The 23,938-nt window shown below is 33.7% G+C and overlaps 1 protein-coding gene across 3 annotated transcripts in view; it reads right to left on the bottom strand.

Moving 5' to 3' along the window:
- Positions 1-8,670: 8,670 nt before the first annotated feature.
- Positions 8,671-23,938, bottom strand: part of LOC142341433 (uncharacterized) — a 68,699-nt gene continuing 53,431 nt past the window's right edge. For 2 of the 3 annotated variants that reach the window (XM_075392367.1, XM_075392368.1), the window contains one exon: positions 8,671-9,238. In XM_075392367.1, coding sequence (XP_075248482.1) covers positions 9,199-9,238 — 40 coding nt within the window. In that variant the 3' untranslated portion in view covers positions 8,671-9,198. Of the gene's footprint in view, positions 9,239-20,811; positions 20,841-23,938 lie in introns of those variants that run through there. The other variant, XM_075392369.1, reaches the window with a different exon arrangement.

Below are 23,938 nucleotides of genomic sequence, written 5' to 3'. Positions count from 1 at the left end.
CGACCCCCCCCCCCCCAGCCCAACTTAGGCTTCCTCTTATAAGAAATAGTTGCCAAGAACACTAAATTTACTGTTGTGTACCCACACGAAATTAACGTCCATTGGGTAACTTAAGTATTTCTGAATAATGCGTCTTCCCCAACCTGTAACAAGTCAGACATCTGCTTATATTGTTTCCGAAGGTCGCTTACGGCTTTTTCTCTTTTGCAACGAACTGTTTTGAGAAACGAAACAAACTACACCAAAAGCATTCATTTTTTTAGAAAACCAACGGAAATAAAAAAGCTGAAGCGCTTCCACTACTGTTGGAGCGTTTCCGTTGAATTAGGAAGGTGAACTTACCGAGCTATTGATTCTGCTTGGATAAATACCTCCAAACAAACTATTCAAAACTTATCCTTATAAAGTCTAACTTAAACAATTTTGAAATTATATTCGGAGTTTTTCTTTATTCCTTGAAGATCTCAAAGAGAATGAAAATACTATTTACTTTTAGATGATGACGAAAGTAGAATCACTTACTTCTTAATCACTTATTTCTTAAAATATAATCAGTAATTCAGAATAACGAAGAAAAACTAAATATTAATTCTATAATAGATTACATTTTTGATATTGGATGTTTTAGAAACTATTGGTTATTTACAAAACTATTGATTCTGCTCGAATAAATAACTCAAAACAAACTGCTTATAACAAATTTTTTATGAAATATATAAAAATATAATATATAAAAATTTAATGCGAAGTTATTTTATTCCTTGAAGAAATCAAAAAAGAAATTACAATTTACTTCTACACGACAATTGAAAGTAGAATCGCTTATTTATTAAAACTTTAATTCTATAATAGATTAGTTTCCAAGCTTTTTACAATTAAAATATCCTTAAAGGCTACCCTGAACAAAGATGAATTACGAAACTGAATTTTTTATTTGGGGTACCCTTTACCTCAGCACAATTTCTTATTGTGTTGTTCGCCATTGTTAATTTCTCTTTTATCTTGCCATTACAAACAAATAAGTTACCACTTAAGTTCTTGACCAAGAACTTTCTAAGCCATAAAATACTCATAAGAAGTCTAATGACTAATCACACTACAAGGACAAACGATACAAGTACTGTTTGATAACAATACAGCAAATATTACTTCAGATTGATAGTTACCTACCCAAAAAAGTAAAACTTTCTCTCAGAAAGACGACGGCACTATCAGCAAATAGAGCAGCGAATCACCGAACTCAAATTCGAAGTATTAAAACCGAATTATCAACTCCACGCCCTCCGTTCATCACGCAGAGTACTCATTACCTCGAAAAATATGTTGTGGTTGTCAATGTTCACCATAGTTTTCATTCCTTCCAGCGGCAAGGAAATTTATTAGATTAACTTACTTGTTAACTTATATTTATGAAACTGAGTCTGTTTTGAATTTCAAATAACCAATTCCGTCACTCGTGGTACAATTTTTTGCGCCACGATTGGATGTCCTACAACATATCAGTAAACGTTAAATATAATAAAACGTTCTGTTACCTTGTTGATTTAATTGAATAACAAATCATAAAGAATTCAAAAACTTTCCTAGTGGGCATCAAATTTTTTGCTCCAGCTTTCATTATACATTAAAATACAAAGCAATCAATCGATTTCTACAAGACGGCAATTATATTGAAGTTGTAGTTCAATTTCACCAGATGGAACTCAACGATTTGTTTAAAGTTTTGAAACTTATTCATAATGAAAAAAATCTTAACTCAATGTCTTAGAATTTCGTCCTCTGCTTTATTTCAACTAGTAAGGCTAGCTAATCAACTGAGCATTCAATTATGTAGAACTTTTTCTATCGTTTACCAACACACATGACTTCAGGCAAATGCGATCGATTTAGAATAATTCGTTTGATTAGCTGCATTAATCTTTAAAAAGAAACGTATCCCACTATTCGAGATTAAAAATCAAAATTGCAAGCGGCAACCAAAATAAATAAATTGAGATTTAAATTCATCTGCCGACTGTTATCCATATTAACAAACTTATTTCGCGTCTTGGCAAAATCAAAATTACAAACTTAAATTTCTATCACTATCCCATCAAAGCACTTAACAAAATTTATGTTTTCCTCTCACCCGCTAAAATTATGGTCTAAATTTTGTAATTCTTATATTGTTCCAAATACAAAATTAAAAAAGTTGAGCTGTTATAAAAATTCAAAGTTCTTTATTCATGCCGCGATTTCTAAGGCTACTGAAGATAAGAAATCTTGAACTTCTTCCGGTATAAAAACAGCTTATGATATTCAACCTCGTCATTAATGTTTAAGATTTTTAGAATACAACATAATTCGAAGGACTTGCTGATATTGATAGGATTAGATTTTATTAATTCCCTACAGGGCAATGATTCTGCTCGCATAAAAACCTTCAAAAACCATTTGTCACCAAAATTCTCAGTCTAACTTACAATAATCTGAAGTTCAATGCAAAGTTATTTTATTTCCTGAAGATTTTAAACGGAATGAAATCACTATCTACGTTGAGATGATTACCGAAAATAGAATCGCTCAAAAATTATTCAGAATGCTGAGGATAAACTAACTAATTCTGTAAACTACTGTTTCATAAATTTTTACGAGAAAATTACCCTTAACAGCTGCCTTGAATAAAGATGAACTACGAAACTGAACTCTTTATTTTGGGATTTATTTCTGCAGCATTAATTCCTATTGTGGGTTTAGCCATTGTTTCAATTTGTTTCTATTTTGCTTGTCATTATAGACAAACGAATTAACATTTACAGGTATCTGAAGCACTCATGGGTATATTCTTCATCTAGACCTACGATCTACACGATCATCCCCATTAAACGTTATATGTATTATCAGTAACAACTATTATGGAAATACAAATACACAAAGGGCCCAAGAAACAGCCAACCAAAAATATTTCATATTTCGTACAACTATTCTATACTACTCTGCACTAAGCCATTTGTTCATGACAAATTTTCACGAAAAAGAAGCAACGATAAAATTCAACGAAGTGTCCAGACTGAAAAACTGTAGCGCATAATTACTGTACAATCAAGCTAAAATAATAATTCTTGTAAAACTTGATCTTTTAAATTAAAACATATGTACCGGAATGGGATGTACGGAAGTGCAAACACAATCAATAACACGAGCATAGTAAATTAGTGCTAAATGATTGAGAGTTATCTTATAGTGCGTTGTAACAAAATTTTTTGTGAAATCTTTAACTGGAATAAATCGGAAATTCAATGCGAATTATCTTATTGAAGAATTCAAAACGAAGGAGATTACAATTTACTTCTAGACGACAATTGAAAAAAGAATCACTTATTTATCAACACTATTAATTCTATAATAGATTAGTTTCAAAGCTTTTTACAAATAAAGTATGCTTAAAGGCCATCTCGAACAAAGCTGAAATACCAAGCTGAATTTTTTATTTGGGGTATCCTTTTTTCAGCACAGTTTCTTATTGTGTTGTTCGACATTGTTTAAATTTCTGTTTCAATTATTTTCCCACAACAAACAAATAAGTTACCACTTAAGTTCTTGACCAAGAACTTTCTAAGCCATAAAATACTCACAAGAAGCCTTATGACTAATCACACTACAAGGACAAAAGATAAAGGTACTGTTTGAAAACACTACAGCAAATTTTACTTCAGATTGATAGTTACCCACCCAAAAAAGCAAAACTCTCAGAAAGACGACGACGCTCTCAGCAAATAGAGCAGCGAATCACCGAACTGAAACTCAAATTAATTAAACTGAAACATCAACTCCAAAGCCTCCGTTCATCACGTCGAGTACTCAGGGCCTCAAAAACATGTTGTGGTTGCCAATGTTCAGCATAGTTTTCATTCCTTCTTCGGGCGGCAAAGACAGTTATTCGTTTAACTTACTTGTTAACTTGTATTTATCAAACTGAGTCTGTTTTGAACTTCAAATAAGCAATTCCGTCACTCGTGGTACAATTTTTTGCGCCACGATTGGATGTCCTACAACATATCAGTAAACGTTAAATATAATAAAACGTTCTGTTACCTTGTTGATTTAATTGAATAACAAATCATAAAGAATTCAAAAACTTTCCTAGTGGGCATCAAATTTTTTGCTCCAGCTTTCATTATACATTAAAATACAAAGCAATCAATCGATTTCTACAAGACGGCAATTATATTGAAGTTGTAGTTCAATTTCACCAGATTGAACTCAACGATTTGTTTAAAGTATTGAAACTTATTCACACTGAAGAAAATCTTAATTTCAATTCCTTAGAATTTCGGCCGCTAACCTTTTTCAACTAGTAATGCTCACTCAATAATTGAGCATTCAATTATTTAGAACTTTTTCTAAAGTTTCCTACCAAACGATTAAAGGCAACTTTTGCCTGATTGTAGTTGTAGTTTATTTCCACCACATTGAACTAAAATTTGTTTGAAGTTTTGAAACTTATTCATTATGAAAAAACGCCAAACTTCAATGCCTTAGAAATTCGCCCTCTGCCTTATTTCAACTAGTAAGGCTAGCTAATCAATTGAGCATTCAATTATATAGAACTTTTTCTATAGTTTACCAACACACATGACTTTAGGCAAATGCGATCGATTTAGAATAATTCTGATTAGCTGCATTAATCTTCAAAAAGAAACGTATTTCACTATTCAAGATTTAAAATTAAAATTGCTCGCCGCACCCAAAACAAACAAATAGTGATTTAGATTCATCTGCCGACTGTTACTCATATTAACAAACTTATTTCGCATCTTGGCAAAATTAAAATTACAAACTTAAATTTCTATCACTATCCCATCAAACCAATTTATGAAATTTCTGTTTTCATCTCACCCGCTAAAATTTATGGTCTTCATTTTGTAATTCTTTGATTGTTCCAAAGACTAAATTTAAAAAGTTAAGCTGTTATAAAAATGCAAAGTTCTTTATTCATGCCGCGATTTCTAAGGCAACTGAGGATAAGAATTCTTGAACTTCATTCGGTATAAAAACAGCTTATGATATTCAACCTTGTCATTAATGTTTAAGATTTTTAGAATACGACAACATAATTCGAAGGACTTGCTGATATTGAAAGGATTAGATTTTATTGTTTCCCTACACAGCAATGATTCTGCTCGCATAAATACCTTCAAAAAACCATTTGTAACAAAAATTCTCATAAAGTCTAACTTACAATAATAATGCAAAGTTATTTTATTTCCTGAAGATTTTAAACGGAATGAAATTACTATCTACGTTGAGATAATTACCGAAATTAGAATCGCTCATATCTTAAAACTTATTCAGAATGCTGAGGATAAACTAACTAATTCTTTAAACTACAGTTTCATAGCTTTTTACGAGAAAAGTACCCTTAAAAGCTGCATTGAATAAAGATGAACTACGAAACTGAACTCTTTATTTTGGGAATTATTTCTGCAGCATTAATTCCTATTGTGGGTTTAGCCATTGTTTCAATTTGTTTCTATTTTGCTTGTCATTATAGACAAACGAATTAACATTTATAGGTATCTGAAGCACTCATGGGTATATTCCTCATCTAGACCTACGATCTACACGATCATCCCCATTAAACTTCCTATGTATTATCAGTAAAAACTATTATGGAAAACACACAAAGGGCCCAAGAAACAGCCAACCAAAAATATTAAATATTTTGTACAACTATTCTATACTGCTCTGCACTACGTCATTTGTTCTTGACAAATTATCACGAAAAATAAGCAACAATAAAATTCAACGAAGTGTTCAGACTGAAAAACTGTAGCGCTTAATTACTGTACAATTAAGCTAAAAATATACTAGTTCTTGTAAAACTTGAAGTTTTAAATTAAAACATGTACCGGGTGGGATGTAGCGGAAGTGCGAACACAATCAATAACACAAGCATAATAAATTAGTGCTATAAGATTGAGAGTTATCTTATAGTGCATGAAGCACAAACTTTTGAACGAAGTCCATAATATCAGATGAACAAATTACAACGTAGTTTTGAATAACCATTTTAAGCACGCAAACTGGAACTGAGAAAACAATCATGCTCTGAAAAAAGTACATTTCCTTACGAATACCAAACTAGTATTAGTAACACTGTCGTCATCATTATCTCTACACAATAGGAATCTAAACTCTGAAATCCAACTCTGAGATATATCCTTAACTTACATTTTGTGACAAGTTCTTAATCAAGAACTTTCTAGGTCAAAAATATTCAGAAAAGAAGTCTTATCTACTGACTAATCACGCACTACAAGGACAACCGATACAGGTCCCGTCTGATGATAATACACCAAATCTCGTTCTTCAGATTGATACAGTTTCCTATCAAGTAAAACAAGATTTTCTCTCAAGGGCGACGACGCTCGCAACAAATAGAGCAGCGAATCACCGAACTCCAATTAAAAGTAAAAAAAAACCTGAAACATCATCTCCACGCCCTCCCCTCATCACTTCGAGTACTCAGGGCCTCAAAAAAACATGCTGTGGTTGTCAATGTTCAGCGTAGTTTTAATTCCTTCTTCTGGCAGCGAGGAAAATTATCCGTTAAACTTACTTGTTAACTTATATTTAAGAAACTGAGTATTTTTACCTTCAAATTACCATTTTTTTCGCGGCACGATGTCTTGCATCGCAACTGGATGTCTTATAACCTTTCAGTAAACGCCAAATATTCGTAAACTTTCTGTGACCTTGTCGATCACCAAAAAATCATAAAAACTTACTTCACTACGACTTGTCAAAGTATTGAAACTTATATTGATAATTCTTAATCTCAATACACTAGAATTTTGACCGCTAATTTATTTTAACCAGTAATGCTCCCTCATAAAATGAGCATCCAACTTTTCAGAACTTTTTTGATTAACTGTATTCCTGCGTTCTTGGTTCATATTTGATGCTGTTTAACATAAACTTATTAATTTAAATTTGCATTTATCTTTAACAGTTAACTAAATACCAAGAGACAAAACTATTTGTTTTCCCTTCAGCTCTCGTATTCGCAAATGTAACAATATACGAGTAAAAGTGGCAGATGTTGAAATGATCAAGTATTTATTTCCGATTCACTTTTAATTGAAAGGGATACACTTTTAAATAATTCCGATACACTTTTAATTTAACCTTCTATAAACTTAACTAGTGCGAGCCCTCCAACTCGGCTGATAGGTTAGAATTCATAGGCGTCTCATTTAGGTAGGTTATTAATGCGGGCGATCAAAGTAGGTAGGGCGAGGTTACAATTTTCTCTACCTTTTTCAAAATTATGCCAATGAAAAGGTTACTGCAACAATAGATAGTAACAGTATGTGAACAATCACTCGAAATGTTCAGCTACTTTGACAATTTAGGCGGACCACCTCTCAAAAATAGTAAAGTCTACATTTTAACGTTTTGAAAATTTAATAATCGCAAAATTGCGAGTTTCGAAAATTTTTGTTTAAAAGATCAAGAAAACAGATCACACAAAGGTGTGCATCGAGGAATGACCTCGAGAAAGACCTGCTTGATTGTTGGATGTATCATTGGTTCCCAAATTTAGGCAACCTTTGGAATAAATTTGCGAATTCACGATTGAACAGAATAAATATAAAATTAGGGCACGGCGAGTAAGGAATGTAGGTCGACTAACTTAAAATGTGAGATTGCAGCTGATTAATACCGTGGCCTGTCAATTGGCCGACATACAAATTAATCGACAAGTTAAGCAACTTTAACCATTTGAAAACTTCATTTAGTTTACACTGACGTTACGCGGGTGACCTAGCGTCCCTCTAAACATTTGGCTATGAATACTAGCTAATTTGGCCATGCCACAACGGCCCGTGGGACTTGATAGAAATATATAGCAACCGAACATATTATTACGACCCAAACTAAGTCGACATTTCTGATAACACTACTAAAGCACAATGATCGTCTCATTTCTGTCACTTTAACCTCTACCGGATGGAATGTCGGCCAAATGGCATGTCCTCTAATTTGTATGTCGGCTAATACTCTGGCCCCGTTGAATACACCACCGGCAGTAACAGTTACTTAACCAATCAAATTACACCCAAACATAAAATAGAATGCTTTGTGCTGTTTTTATCTATTACAGATGACCATTCAATCCTTATTATGAACTTCAGAGCATGTGGGCATTGAGTTACAAAATTGTTTGTTCACACTTCTTGCGGACAACCTCATCCCTGACCCCTTCCCCTTTTACCCTTCAGATGACAGCCATCACGTTTGTGTTGAAATGCAAACCACAACAGTTCGGAATCAGCACAAAAGGATAGCAGAGTTCAGAATTATAGGGGGGGGGGGGGGGGGGTATAAGAACGAATATAAAAAAAACGTACAAAGAAATCAATCAAATTTCTGTAAATGCTATTTTGGTTACAAAAGTTGTCGCGTTGCAGTTCCTAACAAACTTAAAAACAGTTCCAGCTTCCAGCTAATAATTGCTCTTGTTTATATTTCTATACTAAATATCAATAAGGCTATGAACTCGATCTTCGACTGAACTAGAAAGATTTTTATTAAACTATTTTATCGACGTTACAGAGTAGATTGTCCGCAAGTGGCATGTCTGTTACAGTTGCTAGGTATATCAGAGTTATGATTGCAGAAAGATACCATGTAAACCTGTATAAATAGATTTCGCCACCAGTTAGAGCACGCTAACACGTTATTATAATGACATAATAATAATAATGGTAATAATTTACACCAATTTCTTTATTCCAAAACATTGATAAATTCTATATCTAAATGATATTCTGCTGAAACAGCTCCAAATTTAACAAGCTTCATCTCCTCGGTCAAAAAATGCCACATTAAATTCTATGGAAAAGATTGCTAAAGTCCAACGACAAGGAACGTTTGTTTTTCACTGGATTTTATTATAAACACAAACTGCACTCTCGTTTAGTTTAATTTCTAAGCAAATGTACATTTAAATAAGCTTATTTTCATTAAAACCATTCAAATAAAACAACGAATTTGGGCAAATTAATTTTCATAAAAGCAGTACCACTCGTTTTCCCCCAAATATTTGTTGAGAATGTTTTTCTGCTGGGACCACAGGGTTGTGTGAGAGCAGTTAGCCTGTTTCCACTGTTGTGTTCCTCAAGGGACGACAAAAGGTTGATCGCTCGCCTTTCATCGTTTAGCTGTTGGTGCATGCTCGAATAAGTTTTGTCTGAAACACATTTGCTCTTTTATAATAAGCAAAAGAGAAAACTCTTTTTAAAATTTGAGATATAACTTAATCATACTTCAATAGACAGGCCAAGCTTTAAGCAGGAATAATCTATTTCTACACACTCAAACTACCCAAACACCCGCAACCAAATTTACCACCAAAATTTTGAAGGCAAACTTTCAGCAATCACTGTTCACATTCTATAGGTACAGAGAATCAAATTCTATTTGCTCACACGTTGAGTTCAAGTACAATCGCGAAATCAATTTCGTTAAATTGTCACCAGGATTTCTTTTCAAAATTTAATGCAGGAAAAAATATTTACTACAACATTCACTTTTTCAATTAGATTATTATAAGGCTTTTCGAAATAACTTATTAAAAAAACTTCAAAAAAATCGAAAAAAATCTGTTTTGCAGCTTGTCTTTAAAGTCAGAAATTTCGGCCACTTTAATATTAGGTATATGTAGCTTTCAGCATATCACAAACGTTAAAATTGCAAAAAAGCGAACTAAACAAACTCAATTTCATCAATCTTTTAGACAATACCAAAAAGATGTATGATAAAGACATGATATTCAATTGAAAATGCTTCTCTTTATATACCAGGGAGGATGAACTTACACTATAGTACCAAAAAGCTACGTACATTATGATTTTTGCGTTTCAAGAATAATTTCTTCTCAGCAAGCATGCTTTGCTGTGAGGTCTAAAAAGGCCAGAAATTTTGAAGTTTTAAAGATTTCATTTTCGTTTCTCCGTTTACACAGAGATCGTTAATCAATTTTGTTCTTCTACTTTTTACCAAAATGAGTCTACAAAATGTCGGACACTAAATAACACAAAAAACTAGACTGAGAATCAAGATCTAACGCGCAGCATGCATAAGAAGTTCACCGAACAAAGAGTTCGCAAGCAAATAAAATAGAAGACCAAAATAGTCCAACCAATAAAAAATTTCAAAAAGATTCAAAAATAGTCAAACCAACAAAAAATTTCAAAAAAACAAAATGCATGTTTTAGAAGAATCGAAAGCATCGTTGAAGCTTGTTTATACAGATCCAGAGTGCGCTGAGACAAATACTAAAATGAGATTTCTTGAAAAAAAAATTAAAAATTTTCAGTCCGGGCAATTAATCATTTATGTTTTGGGGTACAAAACAAGCAGAAAAGTGCTCGAACTCAAATTGAACTCCTATTTTGAAGCACTGATTATGAAAAGGCTTTTGAGAAAATTAAAATTTTGGAACAAAACACTCAGATTTTGCCATAAAACTTGTATGCAAATTATACTAACCGTCAACAAAAAATTTGAAAAACTGAACTTCCCTGAATAACATCCGATGAATTGCTCTCAAACTACTAGCGGGCGCTCGTATTTATTTCAGCCTGCTTCAATCTGGGGGTTTTAATTGAATTTACTCAGTGCGGGCTTCAAAAGATGTAATTACAGGTTATCATATATGCAACAAATTTTGAAGTGAACAAACTATACCAAAATCGGCACATTTTAACTTGACTTTTAGTAGTGAACTGCTGCCACTTGAGCTCAACTGCTGCCACTTGTGAATAAGAGAGAAATTTAGATCACGCAAAACGAAAAAGTCAAGGGCGCAAAAGTCACTCAAAGTGAAAACGTTGAAGCAAAAATTTTGCAAGACCAACACGTTTACATTAACTGCTTCAAACTTCGTTCGAGAGCAGTTAACAAAAGCGTTATGGCAAGTTACTAGCTAGTGATCTCATTTGAACATAAAATGACGTTTTATTTGATGTTTGACGTTTACGCCCAAAAAATATTTAGGTGTACTTAGCTTTCTGGCACCAAAGTGTATCCCCCGGAAGTGTTTGCTTACGAATAGACTAGCGACGCACTTAGGAAACTACTCCACTACTTCATCACCTCGGTCTTTACCTAATTATCCCGTTCCATGGGTCGCTAAGTGACAAAAATTCATCAGTGAGACCAAAAATCCGTTGTGCAAATAATTGCGTAAAAAGTTCAACAGGACTAAAATAATTGTTAAGAACATCGATCGTACTTAGGTTTCAGAAATTTCAAAATATAAATGTTTAGCTAATTTAATTATGATTTTCGTTCATACACTCCTACTGCAGCAGTATTGTATAATTGACATGGTCATTGAAGTTCGGGAACTGAGATGTGAATATTGAACAGCAATATTCAAATAATGGCTCATTAGATGATCACTAGAATTGGGTTACTATTTTTAGGAAAAAGTTTTTGTTAACTCTTGAAACCCGACAGAAAATAAAATGCGTTTCAACGTAATAGACAACAATGCACGCCAAATAGAAAAGGCGACTGGCATAGAAGGTCAATACCCAAACAATTCCATTTTCGAAAAATTTAAAATTGTCGGAAAACATACTGAATCAATTTAGAATATTTTTTGCAAACCTCAAGTTATATTCCCAACAAGCATAACCTGAGACAAAATATTAGAACCTAGCGGCACCTGCACTAAGTATTCAACAATGAAGAGCAGAAACGTTAGCGAATTTTAATTCACTATGATTTGGAATCTAACGAAAAAATTTAAATTACTCAACTATTATGGGGGAGGATGCCCAAAAATAGCCAATATTGATTCCCATAAACCCGATTGCGATCGAAAGAATAGAAAAAAAATGAAAAAACATAAAACTTTTTAATAGCGAACTATTTTGATTTCATTTTATTAGACATACTTCTGCTACTTCCAATAGGCAATATAGAAGGTGACTAAGACTTATGAGAACGAACTTCAAGTATCGGGTATATAAAATTGAAATTTATGGGTTTATCCCGTTTCTATTTTTGATTCCGTGATTTGACAACAATACTGTTTATTTTAGATTGCTTTAATGAGCAGCTGCTGTTTAAAAGCACTTAGAGCACAAGGACCGAAGAATGAGACTAACCTAGAGAAGTCACCCAAAAAAAAAAACGAAAAAGCGGTAAAATGAGATAAAGTGAAAAAAATTTTCAATCGAAGAAGTAAAAAACAAACGGCAGATCGCCGGAAAATATCCGCGATAGACGCTTGGGGCCTTCCATGAATTAAAAAAAACTAAAGAGATTAGATAGACAGATCGACCACCAGTCCTTTAATAGACCACTAGACTTTTTGGGTTAGCTTTGGACTGTCATTTTTATGAGACACATAAGCTCTATAAGGAGAAAGCCCTAATAGGGCTTTTCAAAATTAGGATCTTTCGACGGTTGTGCCACCTCAGCTTAGTGGGCGCATATTTTTTGCACCCCTCAAATGCACGTGCAATATTTTTTACATAATGACTTACTATGTAATGGCACGTGCTCTGTTACTGGGGGCGCATAACGTACTGGGCGGGGGGCACAAACAGAGAAGATCCCAAAATTAATATTCGAAATCGAAAACTCAAGACCCCAATAAACAAGAATTAGTGCATATATGTTTGGCACTACTTAGATGCACACTATTGACCGTTAATAAGTAAATGTTTATAAAATTTAAAGTTCCATAAGTAAGTTCAAAAGTCATTTTTTTGAGTGAGGTAAGTCATTGAAAAAGTCAATTCCAAGACGTCAGGGTAAGACGAAACCAAAATCTGTTAGACGAAGTAAAAAAAAAAGTAAAAAAAAAAATTTAGGAGCGCTATAATAGCCGCCTGGAATAAAGGAAGCGGCTATTAAAAATATAACATAGCCGGAAGACTTCCGAAAGCAACTCGGATTCGAAATTTGACTGCCCTAAGCAATATAATGAGCCTTCTAATTGTCTATGCTTGTCAATCTAAAACAATAACAGGCAAAGTAACTGACATCAAAAACTGATGAACAACATGATAAAAATTACATTACGAATTGCGGCTCCAAACCAACTACTAGCAAAACACCTTTCGGCACATTTAGTTCTCATTCAGTAAGAGAAGGTTAATTGACAGAACACACGACAAAAATCGATCACATAGCAAAAACCTAGGGAAATGAAAACGAAATAAAGGACAATGTAGAAACAAAATATATTTTCGACAACTTTCAAAAAACTTGTAGAGCACATGCCAGTCATAAAAAATCAGGGCCACAGTACCTTTATTAAAACAAACATAAACCGACAAACGCCAGACTAATTGCTCCCAAACAACAGGCAGGGGTCAATTCAACTTAGATGAGGTGTAGCTGAGCAAAATGTTATGGACATAACAAAACGCTTCCACAGGGTTTCGAACCATAACTTCAAGATTGGAACTCTAAAAACTTAACCACTCAGCCACAATACCTTTGATTCCCCTTCACTCACAATTGCTTTTACCAATGATCTTTATTTCAGAACAAGAGAAACTTAGCACTCAAAAATGAAGCACTACAGTGTGAAAAAGTCACTAAAGAAGACAAAGAATGTTCTAGAACAAAAGCGTAAAACAATCGAGACAAAATTTTGCAGAGAAAAGACCTAGACGTTTAAAATAACTGCTTCAAATTTTGTTCTGGAGCAAATTAAAACTATAACTCAAAATTTGTTTCCAAAAACTTGCAATATTAGCTTTCCAAATATTACAACCTTGGACTTAAAGACCTGGGATATAAGATCTCGAACGACTGGTGGGATGCATTTTATTGTTCCCAGATTTTTTGAAAAAACGGAGAACTTTATGCTGGCTCAATTTTTCTTAAAACAGTTTTTGACTTTTTTGAGGGCATCCCAGATCAACATATTTGGTATCAATTTAAAGCTCTCTGCGTCCAGAATTTTACTACAAGAGAAACTTCAGAAATTTTGCTCTTTTGAAAAAACTTTGTCTAACTTCAGCCGCAATTTTGATCAAATTTAGCTAAAATTTGATTAAAATCCAATCAATTGAGACAACTGACGGAAAAATAAAAATACATGATTTTATTTCAAATCGAACAGGAAACAACTATGGAAAATTGTTTTTAGCAAAATCACGCACTTTTTCAGCATGCACAATTGACTGACGCGAGACCTGCAATTACTGACTACTCGTTAAGTTTGTAACGGCTGCTCTCCTATCAAAGACAAAAACTTTCCACCGCCCAGTTCGTTTCTCAGCAGTTTCAAATCTGTCCGGACATAACATTTTTGCAGTTAACTTTGTGAACTGTATTATCCACTATGCTGTAGATTACGTTTCATTACTCGATAATCGATTATTCCAAGTAACTGATCGTTCAGCTTTGCTGAATAACAAATAGCTTCACTTCAATTTAGCAAAAAACCAAAATTTAGAATAAACAATTAGTCTCAAAATTATAAGTTTTCGATAATATCTCTGTAACCCTTACTGCTAGTGATATTTTACATTACAAGATTATGGAAGATAGGTAGACCTACTGTCTGATAGAAGAATAAACAGCGTTTGGTAAACTGCGTTGTTGGGGCTACCTTTTCTAATTTATACCCAATCTTAATACATGGGCAAAACTTCAACGTTGAAAAACTCTAATTAAGAATGTAAACTTGAAAAAACTTGGCAGCAGAGAAAGCTGTCACACAAAAAATTCAATGAAAAAGAAATGAACTGTATTGGTTGAATGATCTGCGAGGAAAACCGTAACAAACTTTACCTCAGATTTGAACATTCTGAGTTAATTCAAAGCACAAATTTCTGAATTGGACTCAAATAACACCAATATCGAAACTATGCTAGGCTTCGTGTAAGCCAGCAAGAGAAACTGACTCTGTACTTTGCTCCTCCAAAAGAAAAATTGAGAATATCAAAGTCAAATCTCTTTAAAACAAGTCATAGATAGTTAAACTACAATCACAAAGATGATCTACAAAAACAAGACACTATAACAAGTACTTCATTGCTCAAGAATTGTTCTTGGAAACGCAGTGTATGTCAATATAATAGGACAAAATTATCGAGTTTCAACTGATTTTTGGTTAGTTTTTTTTTACTGATTTAAACTATTTATACTGCTTTACTAGTAATTTCTGAACTGTTGATTGGATGAGATAACTATGTCCCAAGATTCTCTGCAAACATTGAGTTTTCGGTTCGGGATACCTTGTATGATTCCCCACATTCTCTGAATTGGTAACAATAATGCAAAATTCGCAGAAATTTTCATACCAAATGTACCTCGAATGACACTTGAGCTCAATTTGTTGCAATAGATTCGATTTCGTAATTCAAAAATAGATAGCAATAATGATCTGCTGGAATTAGGGTAGTTTGAGCTTCACTTCATGTATGATAATCACGAACTAATAACAGCTACTAAGTCTACATGATGACAAAAGGGAACAAATCAATTTGGCTTCGATAGATAGCATTAAAATTTGCTTGTCATGCTCTCCTAACTTCACTGCTCCATTAGGCCTGAAATTGATTCGCTAAAAGTTAAACACAGCCACCACAGTGCTTTTTTTGGGTTATACTGATGTGAATAAAAAATAACAAACTGTTTTTTTTAAAATTTTGGTAACAATTTAGAAAACCTTTGAAGTCTTTTCATATTTGGGTCAATACTTAAAACAGCAACAAATATCAGTAGTTAAGGGTAGCTTCTGGAACTGAGTCAACCTTTTCCGCCAATTCATATAAATTATATTTAATTTAGTTGCAGACTATTTTGAAAGAACTCTTTGTATATTTTAATGACTGGGGTCAATTTAAAAGTGAACTTTGTGGCCCGAATGACTTTTTTAAGTACGAGGGGGAAAAAGTGCGAGTTTTCGTTGAGGTGCAGTGCTATGACTACTTTTACTGTTACTCCAAATTATTTTACAAAATACTGTTATCCCTATTAATCAGAAAACTAATTCGCTGATAATGAACAACTTGTCTGTCCAAAAAATTATTGATGGCTCTAAAAAGCTCTCATACATCAAACATGGACTTGCTTATGATGCTTCCTCAGGCGGTGAAGGTAGATGAATGTCTTATTTCATTACTTCAATCTCAAATTCGTCTCGTCAACATTGCCACTACTATTTCTCGTACGCGCTTCTTTACGCCTAACTTTGTTTTCAGTTTTTTGAACGGTTTCAAAAATTACTTTCCATTCAAGAAAAGGGAAACCACCTGTTTTGAAAATCCAAATCGAATTTGCTGTTTTTGGTCATTTCAGGTCGCCATTATAACGATTTTTTTGCAGACTGCTTCATGGCGTGTCATTCAATAGGGTGCTAATTTTAATCTGCGTACAGACTCGTATTGAGATCTCTTCAATACAACAGGAGGTATGAAATAGTTTGACATTTTCCAAATTCTGTAACTTCATTTGCCTAATCCAATAACAAAAACATCAAAATTTGAGAAACAATTCAGATAGTAGGAATAGCGGTTTCTTTGTTGGTTTTTCTCGAATTGTAGTTCAACACTTGTTTTTCAGTTTAGTGCAGATTGATTCGTTTTATTTACTTTTGCTGCAAAATCCTTGCCGGACTTTTTGCCCTTTCTGCCCCCAGTACATTTTGCAGCCTATGTAGCACAACGCAGCTATGTTATTCCATAGTAAATTATTCAAAATATCGCACGTGATTTAGGGGGTGCAAATAATAAGCACTGAATAAGCACAGGCGAGAACGAAAAAATCCTAACTGCCTAAGTTCATTTTGAGTTCTGAATGATATTTACTCACTTTGTTAAACCAGAAAAACATTTAATGAGCGTTATTAAGAGCAACTTGAAATAAATCAGACAATATTGTCTCGCTGATAATGTAAGCCAACTCAGTAAATTAATTAAGGTAGTTATTGCAAAACAATTGCTGCAGCTCCAAGTATTGAGCTTTTCTGAAACAAAATCTCATGGCTACGAATATGTTGAAATGAGATGCGATGCAATGATGACAAGTGATTTGAATCCTGTTTTTCGATGATGACTTTGGGTTCATTTTCGATTGTCTAAGATGCAAACTGTGCACATGTGAAATAAAATATTTTATGAGTTATACGGCTAAATTTTCCAATATTTCTGTCCATGATCTTTTCCCTGAGAAAAAACATAGCCGGCAGATTGCCGGAATAGCTGCGAAAGAATAAACCTGCGTGCCATATAATAGAGATAGAAACAGATACAGATCTAAACTGAAAAAAAATCGACGCCGCTCAAAAAACTAGGCTAAAAACATCCAACGATAAATTAATAAAGCTTGTTAAAATTCATTCCACAGAAGCCTCTTATCAGGGACCTTTACTGCACATATGAGTTCCTTTGACCTCAAACAAATTCAATTTAAACTTAAGTTTTAAAGTGCAGAAGTCATTTTATTGAGTGAGGTAAGTCAAGTATGATCAAAATCTAATCACGCAAATAACCTAAAAACTTTCGCTAAAGCGAGTGAGAAATGACGTCACGCGCGCAAATGCCGTTAGTTAGAGGAAGAAGTCATTCAGAAAATTTGACTTTTTCAGCTTTGCTGTGTGAACAAACGTAAAACGAAAAAAGAGCGTCAGACGACGAAACAAAAAAACCAAGAGCACCGCAATATAGCTACGCTCAGCTTACAGCTTCGCAGCTATAATAAGAGCGTTTCAAAAAGTAATCTTTGATTCGCAAGCCAGGAATCAATTTCACAATGATTTATGGACAAACAATGATGAAACAAAATCAAAACCAACCAATTATGCAAATAGAATACAAAATTACTTTTTTAACAGTACAAACACGTTTTTACTGTAAAAGCGCGTTTTTACATTAAAAACGTTGGTAATATTTGTAAAATCATTGATAATATTTATCAATAAGTTAAGTGCAACTAAGTATTTCGTCGAAATTGAAGGCTACTTAGGCTTTTGGTACCTCTGAAAAACTCGACTATATTTTTCTCTGTTATTTGTTTTCAAGCTCTAGCTTAATTATATTGACTTTTTTCGTAGCAGCTTGATAAAAACCTTTTTTTGGTGTTAAAACAAATGTTTCGGCAATACCATTTCAGATATATTGATATATCTTATGCTTCCAAATGCTAATGTGAGAACATTTTGTGCAACGCACAGAACAAGCGAGCCTTATTGTAGCTTTCAGTCGCGTTCGACGGGAGGGGGCATAGTTAACTATGGGATTCCAATGACCCATTAGAGGTTATTACAACCACTTTCAAGAATTGAAGTGCAATAAATTGTCACACATTGAGCTATTTAAAATTGCGAATGAGAGAACAATTTAGATCGCATAAAAGAGCAAGGATGTACAAGTCGCTACAAAAGTGAGTTAAATCTGTCAAAAACTTTGCAAAACTGCGCTCGAGCAATTGAAGAGAAAATTATATATTTACAGAAAAACTTTTCAAGAATCTAAATTCGATCGAAAATGTCTTTAAGCTAAAGAAATTGAGGGTGTTTTTCTTAGTCTCTTTCAAAGAGGCCAAATCTTCCCTACCATTGACAAAAAATGTTGCTTCATATTATACCAATACTGCCGAAAACTGCCCCTTTTTGTAATACGAGTTGGACAATTCGGTGTTTACTCTTTATTATCATAAAATGGCCGCCAAAACAATAGCATCAATTTTACATGAAAAAAATGAAATTTTACATTACCATTTATTCTCAGATTGTTGTTACAAACATCCATTGACAGAAGTCGAACAGCATAGACGCTTCTTTTCCTCACGCGTTTTTTAAAAAACTTTCAGAAACGCTATCTTTACGATGCTCCGATTTTAAAAGCAATTAACCACAGTATAGCCCTAACTCAAGGTCTGGGGGGGGGGGGGGTCATGGCGTTCACACATGTAAACAGACTTCATGACTACACACTAAATTCGCAATCAGCATGCTTAGCTATCCGAGATCACTTCATAAGCGTATAATCAGAGGCATTCGATAATTTCGCTAAATATATCTTCACCAAACACTCCATAACTGAGCTCATTAAATCGATACAGAAATGTACCGATTCGTCGCGTTCAATTTTATCAGTAGTAATAGCAAATGTCACACCCTTGCACCCGGATTGAGGTATGAAATAGAACTATTTCACACACAAACATCACCCTGCGTTCATTTGGTTGGTAAACATGGCTTTCAAATTGGGTCTGATTACTTTCTCACAAGCGAACAAATTGTGATTTGTACTGTTTTATCACTTCAAATGCCGTTCAAACATCGCATAGAAATGATTGATTATACATGTTTACACCTTTTATGTGTATGAATGTGGCTGACTTAACCATGCTTCGTATAATAAACAACACACTTTCTGGTCTTGTTATTGCGATACTATCTAGATATAGATAGATAGATAGATGCATGTATATTATTCCATCACATTCCTGTAGCAAACAACAGACGCCAATCCATGTACGGAAGATACAGTACTAAATTGAGAGCTATAATAAGAACTAAATAGAGCAGACGAATGTTCGGCGGGGGTGCGACGAACGAGCGGGAGGGGAGGAGGGGGAGGGGGGGGGGGTACTGCAACACAAAAACAGGCGTTGATAAACTGACAACTTTACAATTCTGTAATCATTCTAAGCTGAACGCTTAAGGACAGTCGCTTTTACAATGACGAACAATTTTGCTTTGAAAAGACAACAGACACAGTTTGCAGGCGTTCATCTGTTTTTTAATAGCTCTGAAAAACAAATTCGTACCAAATTCTACTAGGGTTCATTTCCAAAATTACCCAATGTTTTCTCCGGAGAACAATTAAAGAATATTTTTCAAAAGAAGTTATGAGTAAAAAGTCACAAACTTTTTCATTATTGTACCCCCGTGTCATATGGGAGGTGGGGCTTAAGTTCCCAAATTCCACTTTTTATGGCTTAGAAGAAAAAATACCCAAATTCCCATCTTGAGAGCTTTTTAGGCAAACTGGTCGCTTCAAAGCAAACTTTTGGATCAAAGCAAGCAAGCAAAATTTGGACAACATAAACAATCCAGGGCACACAGTAACTAATGAATATCCGCTGTTCTCTATCACCCACAAAAAATAAAGGAAGCTTTATATTTCTAAATAAACTAAATTAAAACCTTTTTTAACATCTACAGTTTTGAACAAACTAACAATTTGCAAGATTTTATGACACTTTACCCGATGTCAAAGACAAAATACCCACCCATGTGCTCAAAGTTTTAATGAACGATACAAAAACATTGAACGGGAGGTGGAAGAAAAGAGCTCCTGCCATTCTATAGGTTTTTTACAGGAATTGTTTCCTCCAACCCAACCCCCCCCCCCCACCCGGGAACATTTTTTTCGTTTTCATAACCATATGTGACAAACTAATGCGCATGTCCGAATTAATAATATTTTAAGTATCCACAGATGTGGGAATAGCCATTAAAATTAATATTACCACAAATTGGATTATCAAATTCATAACATTTTAGCATAAAAAACTGGGTAGTTTAACAGGTATTTCAACTTGGTATTTTTGGCAATGGGGAAAATGTCCACACTCCAATTTTCACCCTAATTATATGGCTATCATAAATAGTGCATGATAACAGTCATTGTAACCATACTTTAATCTGACAATGGCTACAATCATTTGACTATTTGCTTTTGGGCTATTTGCTTTCCCTTGTTTGATAACGGTAGGCGCTGATTACAGGCACAATACACAGACGACACACATTTATGTATTTCTTGTGTCACTTACGCTCTGTTGATTAGTCAAAGCGTCCTTGCCTAAAATCATGATCCATGTAAACCCACAATACCAACCCATGTACGGAGAGAAGACTGTATATTTTCACTTTCCCTGTCTAATTTCCCGGTCCCTTTTCAATTAGAATAAAATTAAGTTCATCGCCAAAGCAGCAATGGTAGCAGACATTATCATTTAAGAACCAAAGAAACAGAAGAAATGCCAGGGTAACTTGATTATGACTTGAATAGTTGAAATATTCAATCCATACTATTTCTACCAAATTAATCTGGTTTATTCTATTCCAGCTTCGAACCAATCGTCCGTACTTTTCAAGTGATACGTGCAAATAAAATACAGTTTTGAAGATCCACAGAATTGTAGTATATAAAAAAGAAGGAATAAGGTGTCAATACGAATTCAGAGAAAACAAGAATTTTCGTTCTCTTAATATCATCGTATTATATAAATTGCCCTTCATATGAATTTAAGTCTCGACAGCAGTTTGGTTGAATCGCATACTTAGAGCGTAGCGATTTATCACACGGTTGACCTAAGAACTCTAGTAGTAGAGATTAGTAAGTCGCTTTAGACTTGGCACGCGATCAATGGGTGGAAACAAAAAAAAGCATTGAAAATTATATAGCAGGATAATTCCTGTCCTGCACAACAATTCAAATGAAATTTTATGGATTAAGCAAAAAACTGGACCTAGAAGTGACTAGGAATTGATTTAGAAAAACACTTAGAAAATAAACCCCGAATAAAAAACTTGAAAACAAACAGTAAAAAAGGAAGTCAAACTGCCGTACATGAACAAAAAAAATCAATATCCAGCAACCGAATTTGTATTCATACATCGGTTTCTTACTCTAATGAAAAACTGGATCTAAGAATTTCACGCCGCAAAATCACTCGCTTTTTCACTCAATTTCATAATTGCTCGTGACAAAAATCGCAACCAAACTGACTTCAAATATCATCAAAAATTGTGAACAGACTTTAGAAAATACACATTTCCCAATATCGACTAGAAAAAAACTTGATTTCAGTCAGAGCCGAATTAAAGAACCATTCACAAAGAAACTTCAAATATCATTATGTTAACCTTATCCTAAAGAAACTTTTAATATCAATATGTTAACCAATTTGTACTTATTTAGAGTGACCTACACTCCGCTGAACTATCTGCTTCAAACGAAACTAGCAGCAAAAAATCAATTTGACAGAAAGGAAGTCATTTTGAGGGCGAGGTAAGTTATGTGCGAATTAGAACTTCTTCATGCAAATAAAAAATCTTGAGGACGAAAAACAAAAACAAAGCAGTCCTCCCAACGAATCGAATTGAACAATCAAGAACAATCTAAGACAGTTAACAAAGCATACATAACCCATTATCTACAATGCAAAAACATAAATGCGCAAATTTATAAATCTCAAGAAAATTGAAACTTATTTTTCCAAGATCTAAAGGCAGATTATGAAAATTTGGACACAACACACCCTTTTAATAGGTACCTAATAAAACAGCTATTTATGAATCAATCACAGACAAAGGCAAATAGCAAATGAGTGACAAAAAAAGCAAATACTGAATAAATGTGCAAAGAAAAACATTTGAAAGACATTGGCTTCAAAGTAAAAAAACCCACATAACAATCAACATCATACATCATTGAGCAGCTTTAATGGCTGATAAAAGCACAAAAGGCAATATCCAATTTCATCTAATTTTGTTTTGAAAGGCATCTCATACTATCCAAAAGTCAGCTAATAAAGCAAACCCTGCATTGACCAGATTACGCTGCAGTAGAATTCTAATGAGAATGGTTATTGATTCTTCCAATAAGACTAAGCAATAAATCCACCGCAAGAAAAACAACAAACATACAAGATTCAAAATTTTTTTTGGAAAGAACTCATAATCAAGAAACCAATTGTCAAGAACTCAACCAACTTAGATTCAAATAGGCGTCATTAGCAACCAATTAAACCTGTCATTATTGAGACTAAGTGTGTAAAATGAATAGTGTAAGACTCACAAAAAACAATGCCATATGATTTAAACAATTAGTTTGATCAACTAAAACCCCCATTAGCAGTTGAGACCTGTCAATAATGATATTAAGTGATCAGTCATCATTAAGTACAAACAACACTAGAAAAATTTAAAAATCGATAAAATATATTTGAAAAAGAACAGAACATAACTCACAGAGAACAATAGCTATAAACAATGCGGTTAAATTGAACAGCCTCTGCAACCAATGAGAACTGTCTTTAATGAGATCAAGAGGTAATCAAGAGATAAGACAATTAAGATTAAGACAACAAAGACGTTATAGTCAACGTCATAGAGAGCATTAGAAACAATTAATTCGTTAAACTTAATCCCCATTATCAACCATAGATTTCCCATTATACAAAATACCAACGAAACTAAAAAATAGCAAAATTTAGAGAAAAATAGTGTCTGAAAGTCTTAAAATAGCAAACCACTACCTATGAAATGGAACCATTAGCAAAAATCATTTATGCCTCAATAGCAAACATGAGAACGGTCTTTAATATATTAAGCGAAGGGACGGCAAAAATAACAAGAGGACAAAAAAAAACGAACAACAACAAAAAACTCACTAATACTACTATTTTTTATCACCAATTAGTGTTGAAGTCATAAAAGCATTAGCTACCTGTTGCGCGGCTGAAGCAATTGTAGATAAGCGCAAATATATCATACATGTCTAAACTTCATAGCGCTCAAGAGAAAGACACTGAGATTAGAAGCCAAACTGACGCAGGAACAAAAATTCTTCAAAAACAAAAAATTGTTCAAACACCAATATCTCGACCCACTTAAATCCTAATTTGGAATAAAATAAACCCACAGACCTTCTCAATTTTTCGCTCCTTCTATACTTCCAGCGTGCCTAAAATTATAACTCTTAACTTGAATTCTCATTGACAAGAGGAAGCCAAAAATGTTAAATCCGGAAAAACAAAAGAAAAACAGCACTCTTAATCGAAATCCTTTGGGTTAAAAAAAATAAGAAATTTTAACCAGAATGGGCGATAAATTGAACGCAAAAACATTTAGAAAAAATTCCGCTCAAAAATTGGAAACAAATGGAAAACAATC

Source organism: Convolutriloba macropyga, chromosome 6, assembly GCF_964194025.1.
Source record: "Convolutriloba macropyga chromosome 6, txConMacr16.3, whole genome shotgun sequence".
NCBI classification, from domain to species: Eukaryota; Metazoa; Xenacoelomorpha; order Acoela; family Convolutidae; genus Convolutriloba; species Convolutriloba macropyga.
This window is presented reverse-complemented; position numbering and strand designations above follow the sequence as displayed.